The sequence below is a fragment of the Panthera pardus genome, unplaced genomic scaffold (assembly GCF_024362965.1).
Source record: "Panthera pardus isolate Hobbes unplaced genomic scaffold, ASM2436296v1 HiC_scaffold_21, whole genome shotgun sequence".
Classification (NCBI taxonomy): domain Eukaryota; kingdom Metazoa; phylum Chordata; class Mammalia; order Carnivora; family Felidae; genus Panthera; species Panthera pardus.
In genome coordinates, this window is record NW_026526777.1 from 39,871,182 (window position 1) to 39,884,251 (window position 13,070).

A 13,070-nucleotide genomic window follows, 5' to 3' on the forward strand; every position below is an offset into this window, starting at 1 on the left:
TTCGTGGAGTGTTGCTGCCCGAAAAGCACGGTCTTCAGCCTCCTTGTGCTTGCATGCCAGAGACAAGAGGGTCATGCTAATCATAAGACGATGACGATGGCAATGACAAGGACAACTACTTCCTGAGAATTCACCATGTGCCAAGTAACGTACTTCACGTGCATTCTCTCCTTTAGTTATCCCAGCTGGAGTAGGCATGCTATCCTCATTTTTAGATGAGAAAATGGAGGCTTTGGTGAGACAAATAATCAAATTTTAAAATAAACTAAATTAAATAACGGCCCAAGTTCACATAGCCGGTAAATGGCAGCCAGGACACGGGCACAGAATGCTTGGCTCCTATAGTGTGAGCCACCTGACCACAGGCTACAATGTATCCAGGGTACAACATGGGGCAGAATGACAGGGCAGAAGCCCAGGAACATTCACAATTCAGATATACACACTGACATCAGCTTCTGTCACAGTGTCTTCAGTGCTGTCCAACAAGACTTTCTGCAATGATGGAAATGTTCTATATCCAAGCTTTCTAGTACAGTAGGGTTAGCCACACGCGGCTACTGAATGTTTTTATTTTTTTTTTAAAGTGTATATATTTTGACAGAGAGAGAGAGACAGAGAGTGAGGGAGGGGCAAAGAGAGAGAGAGAGAGAGAGAGAGAGAGAGAGAGAGAGAGAGAGAGAGAGAGAGAACCCCAAGCAGGCTCCACACTGCCAGCGCAGAGCCTGATGTGAGGCTCAAATTCACAAACCATGAGAGCTTGACCTGAGCCAAACTCAGGAGTCGGTTGCTTAACCAACTGAGCCACCCAGGCACCCCTACTGAGTGTTTTTTAAATGTAGCTAATGCAACTGAGGAACTGAATTTTTAATTTTATTTAACTTTAAGTAACTTCAATTTGGATGTATATCGCCAGCCACATGTCACAATGTATGTAGCTACTATCCCAAGGAGGGGAAGTTTGGATCCAAGAATAACATATCCATATTCATCCGTTCACTGTGAGATTTAACGAGGTCTATGCTGTTCAGGTATCTGATTTGCTCAGAGCCCAGTGGAGACCGTCATATTCTGGAAAAGGTGCGATACACAACTCCTTCCAGCCTTCACAGATAGCACTGGGACCTGCCAAAGCATTCTAACATCTACGAACTCGTAAGTATCATGCTGGCAATCACCATAAAAAATTCTAAATAGCACCGAAGCCTGGTCTCTGCCCAAAGGCTAGGTGAGTAAGACCTTTTTAGGAGACAAAGGTGAAAAAAAAATTGTGGAAAATTCTCAACCCAATTGATTGTCTCCACTAGCACAAAAAGGCACGCTCTCTAAAATTCTAAGGTGTGAGCTTCACTTTCGTCTCCCCAAGCGCACTGGGGAGCCTCTGAGATGTTAGAGATGTTGGTTCAAGCATGTTGACACCAAATCCTATGAAGGGCTTCTGCGCCAAGTAATATGCTAATCTCTTTGAATGCAGGTCGATTTGATGGGCAGAGTTAACAAGGCATGAAAAACAACAGATTTATCAGACGATACAGATGTTTTCTTGGCGGGAAGAAGAATAAGGACAGAGTTATTCATGAAACCATAGAGATCTCGCAGTATTTCCCTAACCTATAAGAATAAAGGTTAAGTATGCGGCAACCTAGGCTCATCTCAAGCCCTGACAGGGATAATGACTACGGCCTTACGTATGCTCGTCTTTCAAAACTTGAACCCTTGTCACCAGACACACTACTTTCTCCCATGTGCCACGGCCAACTGGATGCCAAGTGCTGCTCGTTTGATTTCCAAAGTATCTCTTGCTTTGCTTTCATGTTCTTCTTGTCACTCATAATACCTAAATCACCTCCTGTCCAGAACACCATGATTCTCATCTGACCTCCTTTCACAAACGGTCTTACTGCTCTAATCCAGCGGTTCTCAAAGTGTGGGGTCTATAAATCCCCAAAGTCCACGGGTTCTGAGCCCTGAGATGTTTCATCTCATCTGCTGCCACTCCCCTCTGCCACTCCTGAGCGACAGTCAGATTCACCACAGACTCTTACACGATCAGTCATGCCACCCTGCCCCTGCTCTTTCCCTCCCTGTCTAGATCATTCCTTGTTCCCTACCTGTCTGCCTGCTGCAATCCTGCCCACCCTCTGAGACACAACTCGCCCACCATTAGTCTTTAAGCCTTTCCTAACCACCACCCCCCCAGCAGAGGTAACCTCTCCCCACATAAAATCCTGACTGCACTTTATTACTCTTGGCTTTGCATTCTGATTTTGCAAACTTCCTATTTACTCAACTATTCGGCTGCTTCCCTGAGAACAAGGACCGTTTCTTATATAACTTTATTTCCTGGTAGTTAGTTACCCAGGCCAGTGCTTTGGGCAAAACAGTTGATAAAAAAATAAGTGATGAATGATCAGGGTTTCTAAAATCAGAGCCAGGATACTGCAGCAGGTATAGCTTTTCAAACATTTTAATTCCTCCTCATTAAAACTCTTCTCATTTACCCCAAAGCTTCCAAACAGCAAACATACATTCTCCCGGGATTAAAACCTAGCCTCGTTCCTAATTTAACCCAAGACTGGGCATTTGACTCCATTGACTCATTCAATGAAATTTCACGAGTGCAGAATATACGCCAGTTAACGGTAACAAGACAGAAAGGGTATGTGCCTACGGACCACAGAGCTGACGTTCCAGCTGACAATCTGTCAACACTGAACACGTTTAGATACTGAAAGGGCCCTGAAGAATGCACATAGAAGGTGATTTAGCAGGAAGTGGTTGATGGCTGGAGTGTATCATACAGGTGGTCAAGGAAAAGGGAGTCGTCTCTGAGGAGGTGATATCTGACTCAAGATTTCAATGTCAAGTCACAGAAAGATCTGGAGCACACTACTGAAGGCACAGGAAACCCAAGGACGAAGGTTCTGGGATGGGAACAAACTTGATCTGTTCAGAAAGTTAGGAAGAATGCCATGGCCCTGGAGAGGTGGACACGGGGACTGGGGAGAGGGGTGTCAGGGGACAGAGAGGTGCCTTTGAGGAGGCGGGAAGAAGTACCTTTTTCAGTGTTTGTTTATAAAATGCGTCCCCACTTTATAAACGCATGGACTTTCCTCCCCGGGGGAATATACGTATGTAAAATCCTCTGAGATTTTCAAAGGAAACAATTAAACACCCAGAGAAGGTAGAAAATTAATTAAGAAAAAGGAAATCACACTTACCATAGGAAACAGCACATATTCTCTGAGGAAATCTTGAGAATCAAACTGATTGTAGTCTCCAAAATCAGCTGAGAAGAAAAGCGGGGGGAAGGGTAGTGTTTATTACATGAAATTAAAGATGGAATAAAGCAAGGGTAAAATTATCGCCACATTTATTATTCCCACTTCGTTCTATTTCTTCACTATTCAATAAAAAAAACGGTGCCACAACATGTTTGATTTTGTTACCACTTTTACTTAGCAATACTGTAAATATCAGCATGTGAGCCCTATTACACAATTTTCTGGGGGAAAAAATGGGGAAATTTGAAAGCGATCCCTGAGCTATTTTAAAAATTTGAAACAAACCTATACTTATGTTTTTGTTAAATATGCACCAACACATTATCTTAAGAATATCTGCCAAGGGGGCTTTTTAACTCAAGGTTAATTGGGAGAACTGAAGAGCCAAACCCATCTGCAACTTTTCATATATTTGCAGCTGGAAATTCCCACCGTAAATCACCGTTGGCAAGCAACCCTGCACATTTTTACACCTCCTAAACAAGCTGACATGTTGCAAGATGCCAAAAATTCTGTTTTGTCCTGTTTTCATCTCACCACGGGATGTCTGAGCACATGCAAAAAGAAACTGTGTCTATATTATCAATCTATACATGCCTTGCATCTAATCCTACCTGCTCTCAAAAAAGATCAAACTGCATACAGACTTAATTTCATGCAAAAGATCTGGCATCAGGCAGAAATGGGTGCAGGTATCTTTGGGGTACAAGAGATACAGAATGCAAGAGTCCACACACAAGGCCAGCGTCCACACGTTGCTGAGAAGACAGAGACGCACCTAAGAAACTCAGCATTTAACTAATGAGCAATTAGGTGAGGCATTCAGGACGGCAACAATCACATGCTCGGCCTGTCTTCAAATTTACTCATCAGTTACTGTATTTCATCACGACGTATAACTAAGTGGATGTGTCTTCCTAAGGGCCCAACAAGGGTTCTTGGGAAAATTATTTTACAAATATGAGAGCTAGGGGAATGGCTGGCTTCAAGACCCCAGCGAACAGAGAGTTAGTTCACCAACTTCCTTTAGCCTGAAAGCTATCACACCAGGATCTTCCAGGATCCAGGAGGCCTGTGATAAAGCCAATGATTGAAGAGTAAGAGGCCAAAACGAGTAATAAAGTGAAGAAAGGAGAAAACTTTTTAAAAAGAGAAAGATCCAATTTGCAGAGGAGGGACACAGTGGATCTTCTCTCTCTTCTTCCTACTAAAGGGGGTCTTCTCCTTCATTTTGATGATCTTTCTTTCATGACCACTAACTGTTCTTTTGTATTGTTTTGGGCACTGTTCCTTTCCTTTCCAGTCTTTAAGTGGAGAGATGGGATACAACATACTTTGTGTATTTTCATCCACAAGGTAACGATAGCTAACTACTGGAGTTGTACGTCCAACAAAAATTGCTAAACTGCTAATACTCCGGGATGAAAGAGATCAAAGGACGTCTGCCTCTTTAGACATTCTAGAACCCAAAAGGTTCAACTTCAGTTCAGAATTTGGGATGGGAAGTTCAGTTCACAGCTTCTACAACAACAGTCCTCACAGCAAGGGCTTGGCGGCTGGCATTCCGTCTGGACACGAAGTGATTTTAAAGAAAACAGTCTCGGAAAGGGAAACCTGTTTCTTTTAAAAAATTATATTTTATCTTCTTGTTTCCAATATGACTAAAGGCAATTAAGGCACCACTCAGTTAAGAGTAATGTATAAATATATGTAAAAGTCATGTAACATATTTTACATAAACATATGTAAAAATATATGTAACAACTTAGAAATGATAAAAACAATCGCTCCCATAAATCGAAGTAGGATAGATTGAAAGATGAAGGTACTTCACTATGTGTTTGTTGCTTCGCAATATCTGTCTGTCTATCTATCTATCTATCTATCTATCGGTGTCATTATACATATATATGCATATGTTCCTCTCTTTAAGTGTGTGAGTATAAATTAGACTGCAATATTTAAAGCTATCACACTTGAAACTGATGTGAAAGTCAAAGAGTCACGGCATGAAGCCACAAAATATGACCACACTGGGCAGTGGAATCATTCTGAGAAAATGTTCCACAAACCCTGCATGTAGCTTTAATTAAAGTCAGGATGAAAGCTGCTATTTCTTCAAATAAAACTACAATTATACAAGCGTGAGCAATTTGCAAGCAGCCTTGCGAAGTCCACCAGCCTGCCACCAGAAATCACTATGTCCGCGTTTTTAACGTCTCTTGAAATGAAAAGTGAGACTTACCGAGGGATCGTTTCAGTAAATGTACTTTTTTCTCAGAGAGGCCAGCAACACGGCAAACAGAAAATGGGATCTCGCGGGCCGGCCGCCACGCTCCTTACCTTGCACGGCCAAGCCGGCCAGTCGGATCACCTGCTCCAACGCACACCGCAATCGCCCTTCAAGCACGTCCTTTTTGACTTGCAGGTAATACTGATACCTGTTTATGGGAACAGAGGAACAAATAACCTTAAAAACACATACTTGGAATATGTTCCCACAACATCGATGTCTTGCTGTGTCAAACTCTGTGTGCACAGCGGGACGCACAGGTGATGCTGCTAAAGGTCAGCTGTGTTAAAGATGGAAAGTGCCCTCTTCCCGTGTTTATCTTTCTTTGATGTGGCAGGTGCCACATCCCGTGCATTCTCGGTTTGAGAACACTCTCATCAAATCATTTCAGTGTAGGTCCGCAGGGTGAAATACTGATGAGGACCCATTCTGCATAACAGAGATCAGGAATAAAAATGTTCTTCCACACCTGGCTGCCCACAGCAACACAGCTGTCCAGCCTACATTCAACAGTGGGGCATTCCTAAAAGAAGTTCTAGAAACATGTCATTTTTTTCTTTTTTTTAAACTCAAAAGTTTGGTAGAGCAGAACACAAAGAAGCCAAATAATTTGGCATTCTGCTAATGGATAGGATAGAGCTTCTGAGAGCGAAGCTAACCCTACAGGTCCGTGGCTCACAAAAATCCAACCCGAAGTACACTCTCAAGCCAGCATAGCGCAGGTGAACAGAACGTGCCCATGTACAACATCAAACCTCAAAGTAGACCACTGCTCTCAGAAACCAATAAATACACTGTATTGTTTCCTTGCCAATAAGACTATATTCTTAGAATTACCTACACATTTAGATATCTCCTCACCCCAAACCTTTCTTCCTAGGACTCCACTTCCCTTGACCATACTCTTAAAACAGTCACCTCTATAACAGACTTTTCCTAGCACCAATTCTTGGCAAATATTAACAACCTTTCTGCTCTTGGTAACCATGACTTTCTACTTTTTCTAAACTTGGACATGTCAATGCAGGGAGTTCAAGAGTGATCCAAAGCTCAACTCTTTTAGAGAAGAGGCAACAAACACTGAGAGCTAATTATTGCTATCTCTACCTTGTTATCATGCATATCATTACATATCAATCCAATGCCTATTTGAGGGAAGGAATCAGGCTCCCTGTCTCCTCTAATAGAGTCTCTCTCTATTTCTTCTCTCCTCTTGGGTCTGCTGGTCAGGGTAGAGACAACCATGTCAGGCTCTGGTGGGGAAAACCTATACTCAAATCAGAAGGACCAATGCTGAGTTATTTAAGACTTCTTTTTTGTAAAACTTAGCATGTAATAGAAAAACACCCTGTTCTTCCTATACCCAGCCTAACTTTCACCTAAAATATTCATAATCATTTTACAGGCTCCACTACTGAATCAAGAGTTTTACTTCCCGTCCACATCAAGAAATGTATACTGGGGCACCTGGGTGGCTCAGTCGGTTAAGTGACCGACTTCGGCTCAGGTCATGATCTCACGGTTCATGAGTTCGAGCCCTGCGTTGGGCTCTGTGCTGACAGCTTGGAGCCAGGAGCCTGCTTCGGATTGGATTCTGTCTCCCCCTCTCTCTGCCCCTCCCCCACTGGCGCTCTGTCTCTCCCCCTCTCAAAAATAAATAAACATTAAAAAAAAATTTTTAAATAGAAATGTATATAAGTGCCTGTGCTGATTCTTAGAGACAAGTCCCTGGTATGTGTAGAAAATCTCTGTGCCCACTCCGTGCCCTGAGGTCAGTGGGCAGGGCTCTGTCTCACCTAGTTACTATATATATCCTTAGCTGGCTAGAAGCATCATGGATTCTAAATCCCAACAAATAGGAATACAGGTTACATATAAGAACATGTGGTTAAAAGTCTTTGGTAATGAAGTAGCAGTTTCTGACAGTGCGCAATCAGTAAGGAGGAAATACTAGGTAGGATATTTCTTAAAACCCTGTGAAAGTGAAGGCACTGCCTGGGGATGGAGGAAGGGGCAGAGTTTTGGACAATCGTGTTTGACGGAAAGAAAAGGGGAAGCCATAGCCTGTCTCTTCATTATTCACAGCAGAGAATCAGAGTAAATGAAAACATTTTGAAGCAATAATTGTGCATGAAGTTAAAGAAACACCCAGAGTAAATCGAAACATCACAAAGAAATCTGGATTGCTACAGTTAAAATATGCCACATGTTATCTTCTGGTTTTCTTCTTTCACCTGTTCACTCAAGTTCTGTCCCCAGGCTCAAGTGTATTCAAGCTCCACCTCTCCAAACATTTCACCCGAGGTGAGTTAACACTACAGAAGCGTGGTCCCATGCGCTCGGATAATATAAGGGCCTGCTCTCTGCCGCCCACTTTTCTCCCATCCCAAGGGGGAAAAGGTAGCAAGTTCTGCACAAGGTACATGTTGAGGATCTGAGGTTCCATGGTTTTATTCGGCAAACCAAGAGCTCCAACAGAAATGGTTTACGTTAGTGCCTTTGCCTCAAGGCACATGCACCCTGCCAATGATGGGCAAAGCTCAGGTTCTATAGCCTCACTTGAAGAGCAGATTTGTGTCTAAAAATGCAATCTGATGCGCACTATTAGTTCATCTCCTGGGGGAAAGCTCAGTAGGACTTGAACCAGGAGGGAAAACATGGGCTGTGGAAGCTTACTTCCCATTCCATGTAACCAAGCACATTCCCTGTTTGTGTTCCCTTCCCTCAAGGCTCTTCCTTAGTATCGTCTGCCATGTTCTTTCCTTGTGCCCTAGCCTGACTCTTGGTTTTCCTCTGGCACCTGCCTTGTGGCTCAAGGAAACAGTAAAAGTTCCACTCATTTGTATGAGGTAACTTTCACTTCCAGAGACTAAGAACTGTATATTCTAACTAACTTGGATGTAAATTAAAAAATAAATAAAATGGTAAAAAAATAAAAATAAAGATAGTAAAATAAAAAAAAATGAGTGATCAAGTCACAAATAGACATGGTGGAAACTCAAATGCACGTTACTAAGTGAAAGAAGGCAACCAAAGAAAACTACATACTCTATGATGCCAACTATATGACATTCTGAAGCAAAACTATGGACACAATAAAAAGATCAGCAGTTGCCAAGGGCTGTTGGGGGAGGGGAAAAATGAACAGAAAGAGCTCAGAGGATTTTTAGGAAATATTTTTAGTGAAATTTTTAGTGAAAAGATGATATTATAATAATATATATCCTTATACTGATACATATCCTTATAATGATATATATTGTTATATTTGTCTAGACCTATATAATGTACAACACCAAAAATAAACTTGAAGGCAAAAAAAAAAAAAAAAAAGAGAGAGAGAGAGAGAGAGAGAGAGACTAAGAATTGCCCATGAGTCTTTCATGGAAGATCTTTCAGGCTTATAACGAGGCCAGTTCTTAGATAACTGAACACCTCCTTGTGGAAACCTAGGAAAGCAAGAGGGTCCTAAGTCATCAAAGGATCTTTTAGGTGTCAAGAGTTCATTGTGAAAGGAGATAGACCTTTGAAAAGGAGCCATTTAGACTCTGAAGATCACACTTTCAAAAGTAGGGGAATCAGAAGAAAAGAACTATGAGGAAGTGTTACTTCATCTTACTGCCAGAGGATCCCGCTGCGGCTTTCTTCAGAAAAGTTAAAGGACATCGGAACCAAGTAAACAAAACAACCAAACAACAACAACACAAAACCCAGAATTTCGGGATAGGAAGGAATCTTAAGTTTACTGAAGAAAAGTACAATGGGAATGGGATAAGAAAGAAAGAAAGAAAGAGAGAAAGACAGAGAGAAAGAAAGAAAAAGAAAGAAAGAAAGAAAAAGAAAGAAAGAAAGAAAGAAAGAAAGAAAGAAAGAAAGAAAGAAAGAAGAAAGAAAGAAAGAGAAAGAAAGAAAGAAAGAAAAAAAGAAAGAGAGAAAGAAAGAGAAAGAAAGAAAGAAAAAGACAGAGAAAGAAAGAAAGAAAGAAAGAAAAGAAAAAGGAAAAAGGAAAAGAAAAAGAAAGGCCAACCAACCAACCAACCAAAACCAAACCAGAACATACAATTTCAAGGCAGGAAAAGTGGTAAAGTTCACCCCCTTCTCCTAATCCTACAACGCTGAATCTCTTCTATTAGCATCCGCTCCCTGCCATCTTGAGTGGTTCTGACTCATATTCTGCTCTACAAGCCCAGGAGAAATGTGGATATTCACACTTATTAAGCACTTCCTGTGCACAGAAGTTGGTTAGGAGCCGAAGACATCCCGGAGAGGTTGATGACTGTCAACAGGGGCGCGCTTCCTGTCTTGGACCACTGACGCCATGGTTCTCTCTCCAGTGCACTACTAAGGGCTCAGCTTTTAAGAACCAAAGAGTGAAGCATTTTAAAAGGTGTTACCCTAGCATTATCTGCCATAGCTAGAGCCTTTGATCATGCAGGGCCCTTTAGGAATGTAACTTGCAGAAGTCAGCGAAATAATCGTAGTTTTCTCATCCTGCCGATTCCAACTTTCACCTACAGTTATCACTTCTATAACATGTGAGGAAGTTCTAGTACAGATCCATTCCATTCCAGGCAACAGTGTGTTCCAATTCACTAGCAAGGAACAGCAGCATTGTTCCCGGTCATTCAGGTTGGACGCAGGCTGAAGAACGAGAGGCTGAAGAGGCAGAGCTCTTTCCTGGAAGCCATCCAGACTATGCGAGAATCTGAACAGAGTTAATGATACGCTGTTACTACCACACGAGACTGTGGATGTGACGATGTGAGACTGCAGAAACGAGAATGAAATGTGAACCACTTTGGAAACTGTTTGTTTGGTACATTTTTGCTCAAAAGGCACTTTTGTAAAGTATGATAATTCCATCCTGTATGAAGACTAAATTAGAGAATACGAGCTGAAATTCTATTTCTAGAATGTTTGGTTTTTGCTTATTTTTGATTAGAGATTCAATTCTAACGGCAGTAAAATGTAACAGTGAATTCTATTTTGGAAACATGCAATTTCACGGAAGTATACTCCACCCTGTCATAGCTTTGGGTGGAGGGGAAAAAAAAATACACCAATCCTCATGCCAGGAAAGTATTTGCCAACTTTCCAAAGGGATCCTCTTTGAAACCCCGAGCTCACAAGGAAAACTTTTTAATATTTTTCATATTCAAAGACCTGGAAATAGCCCACCTGACTGCTGGGGTCCAATGAGTGGTTTTAGGTTAGGATTCCGCTCTCCCTCTAAGAAGTGGTGAACAAAACTATGCTTGTTCGAAAAAATTAAAAAAAATAAAAAAAATAAAAAATTTAAAAAAACAAAACAAATTAAAAAAAAAACTATGCTTGTTGAATAAAGGTAACATTTCTATTTTCAAAGTTTTTTGTTTTGTTTTGTTTTGAATCCACAAAGATTAAAATTCCGATTTCTCTACGTGAAACAGAAAAGCTTCCTGATAGTCAGTGCTATTAAATATTACAACTCAAAACTGACAAATAATATGAACCAGTCTTTAGATGTCTCATCTGTCCGGAATAGTTCCATCCAATCTCAAGAAAACAAGTGACTTTTCCAAGTTCCTTCCTCCCCCTAAGCTTCTGAAAAGAATTTTTTTTTTTAAATACCATACTGGGTCCCATCAATAGAGCATTCAGTTCTTCTGACCGTCGTATCAAAGAACTCTTTGAAAATTACACCCCATAATATCATCCTCAACATTTACAGATGTGCCGCCACGATCTTCAATCTCTCTTTTTAATTCATGTAAGGGGAATTTAAGTCCTTATGCAACTCTGCTCTATTTGCTGGTCTGTCGCTGCTTCTCTGATGGAGAAATTCCATGTGGTGTTCTGAAAAGTATGGACTGTACTACCGCAGAACCACAAATAAGGCGAGAGGAACGCAGAGGCCGAGTACGTGTTGCTTTGAAAATATTTCTCCCACCCCTCCCACAAGAGAAATGTTCATTCCAAACCCAGTTCAGCAGAAGTGCCTCCAACAGAGAACAGCTATGAAAGTATAAAAGCCTTAAGAGCTGGTCTGGGTCATGCCTCTACTCAAAGACTTCACATTGTCAGCACGAATCACAGGATGGTGGGGACAGGAGTGGGGGAGGCCACTTCTATTGCTCCAAATGGTTGCTCTCCATGAAGCCTCCCCGCTGAGAGGGTCATACCCACTCACCTCCCTCATCGACTGTGCTACAGCTTTGGCGTCAATGGGATGGGGGTGGAAGTGACAGGTGCCACTCCTGAGCCGAAGCCTTCTGAGCCATTTCTGTTTCCCTTTGCCCTGAGCCCCAGGGAAAGAAGGCAGCGGACACAGTGGTCATGTAAGGTGGGCAGGAAAAAGCCTTTGTTTCTGAAGGCCACAGAGATCCGCAGGGCACACATCGTCAGAGCATGATTTAGCCCACGTTGTTTGATAAGGGAAGGATTTCCAAGACCCAAGTCCTACCCTTTTGTTTTTAGAGAAGAAAACCATGTGGAGGAAGAAGAAATGACTTGTCCACGGTAACACACTGCTCTTGAAGGCAGGGCCAGACAGACCGGAGCTCAGAGCTCTCCTCCCGCACTCAAGGGTGGAATCTGATTCCCAGCCACTGCGGCCAAGTCATCAGTTCCACTGAAGTCTAAAAGTAAAAACGAAAATAAAAATGCCACTGCCTGGTGCTTTTTGTGATCCCAGTGCTTCTAAGGAAAGGCTTCGATAACCAAGCAACCTTCCTCCCCATTAGATTGTGCCACAGCATGTGAGACAGACACTGGTAAGAGGAGCTTCTCTGTAAAAATGTATTATAGTCGTAAGTGGACCCATGGATTATTCGGATCTGTTGTGTTGGGTTTTCTTCCCAGTAGCAGCCTCTGGGAAATTTCACTTTCCGGCCCTGGAGGTAGACAGAGGGCAAGAAGACCGAGCTATGCATTTAATCACTTGTGAACAACATTATAAGACAGAAAGGGAACAAAGTGAAATCTAGAGAGCTGGGTCTCTGATTGTAGGTTCCCAGAAGGAGAGGCTCTACCCAGAAATGGGTACAAAACGGCCCTTAGATGTATGTATTTCCAAATGCAGATTTTTAAAAAAAGTTTTTTAATTTATTTTGAGAGAAAGTGGGAGTGCGTGTGTGCATGCGAGCTGGGGAGGGGCAGAGAGAGAGAGAGAGAGAGAGAGAGAGAGGGAAGTTCAAGCAGGCTCCACGAGAGAGAGGGAAGGAGAGAGAGGGAGAGGGAGAGGGAGAGGGGGAGAGAGGGGGGGAGAGAGAGAGAGAGAGAGAGAGAGAGAGAGAGAGAGAGAGAGAGAGAGAAGCTCAAGCAGGCTCCACGCTGTCAAAAGAGCGTGACACGGGGCTCGAACTCACCAGCAGCAAGATCATGACCTGAGCCAAAATCAAGAGTCAGACGCTTAACTGACTGAGCCACCCAGGCGCCCCCCAAATGCAGAGTTTTAAAAAAAAAACAGACCACAGTTCATCCTCAGTAAAGACATCTGCAGTCTTTACTGGGTG

The 13,070-nt window shown here is 42.4% G+C and overlaps 1 protein-coding gene across 3 annotated transcripts in view; it reads right to left on the bottom strand.

Moving 5' to 3' along the window:
* PTPN14 (protein tyrosine phosphatase non-receptor type 14) overlaps positions 1 to 13,070 on the bottom strand; it is a 171,608-nt gene that overhangs the window by 43,327 nt on the left and 115,211 nt on the right. For all 3 annotated transcript variants that reach the window (XM_019428332.2, XM_019428341.2, XM_019428351.2), the window contains exons 4-5: positions 5,628 to 5,725; positions 3,222 to 3,289 (exon numbers count right to left, since the gene is read on the bottom strand). In XM_019428332.2, the coding sequence (XP_019283877.1) occupies positions 3,222 to 3,289; positions 5,628 to 5,725 (166 nt within the window). The remainder of the gene's footprint in view (positions 1 to 3,221; positions 3,290 to 5,627; positions 5,726 to 13,070) is intronic.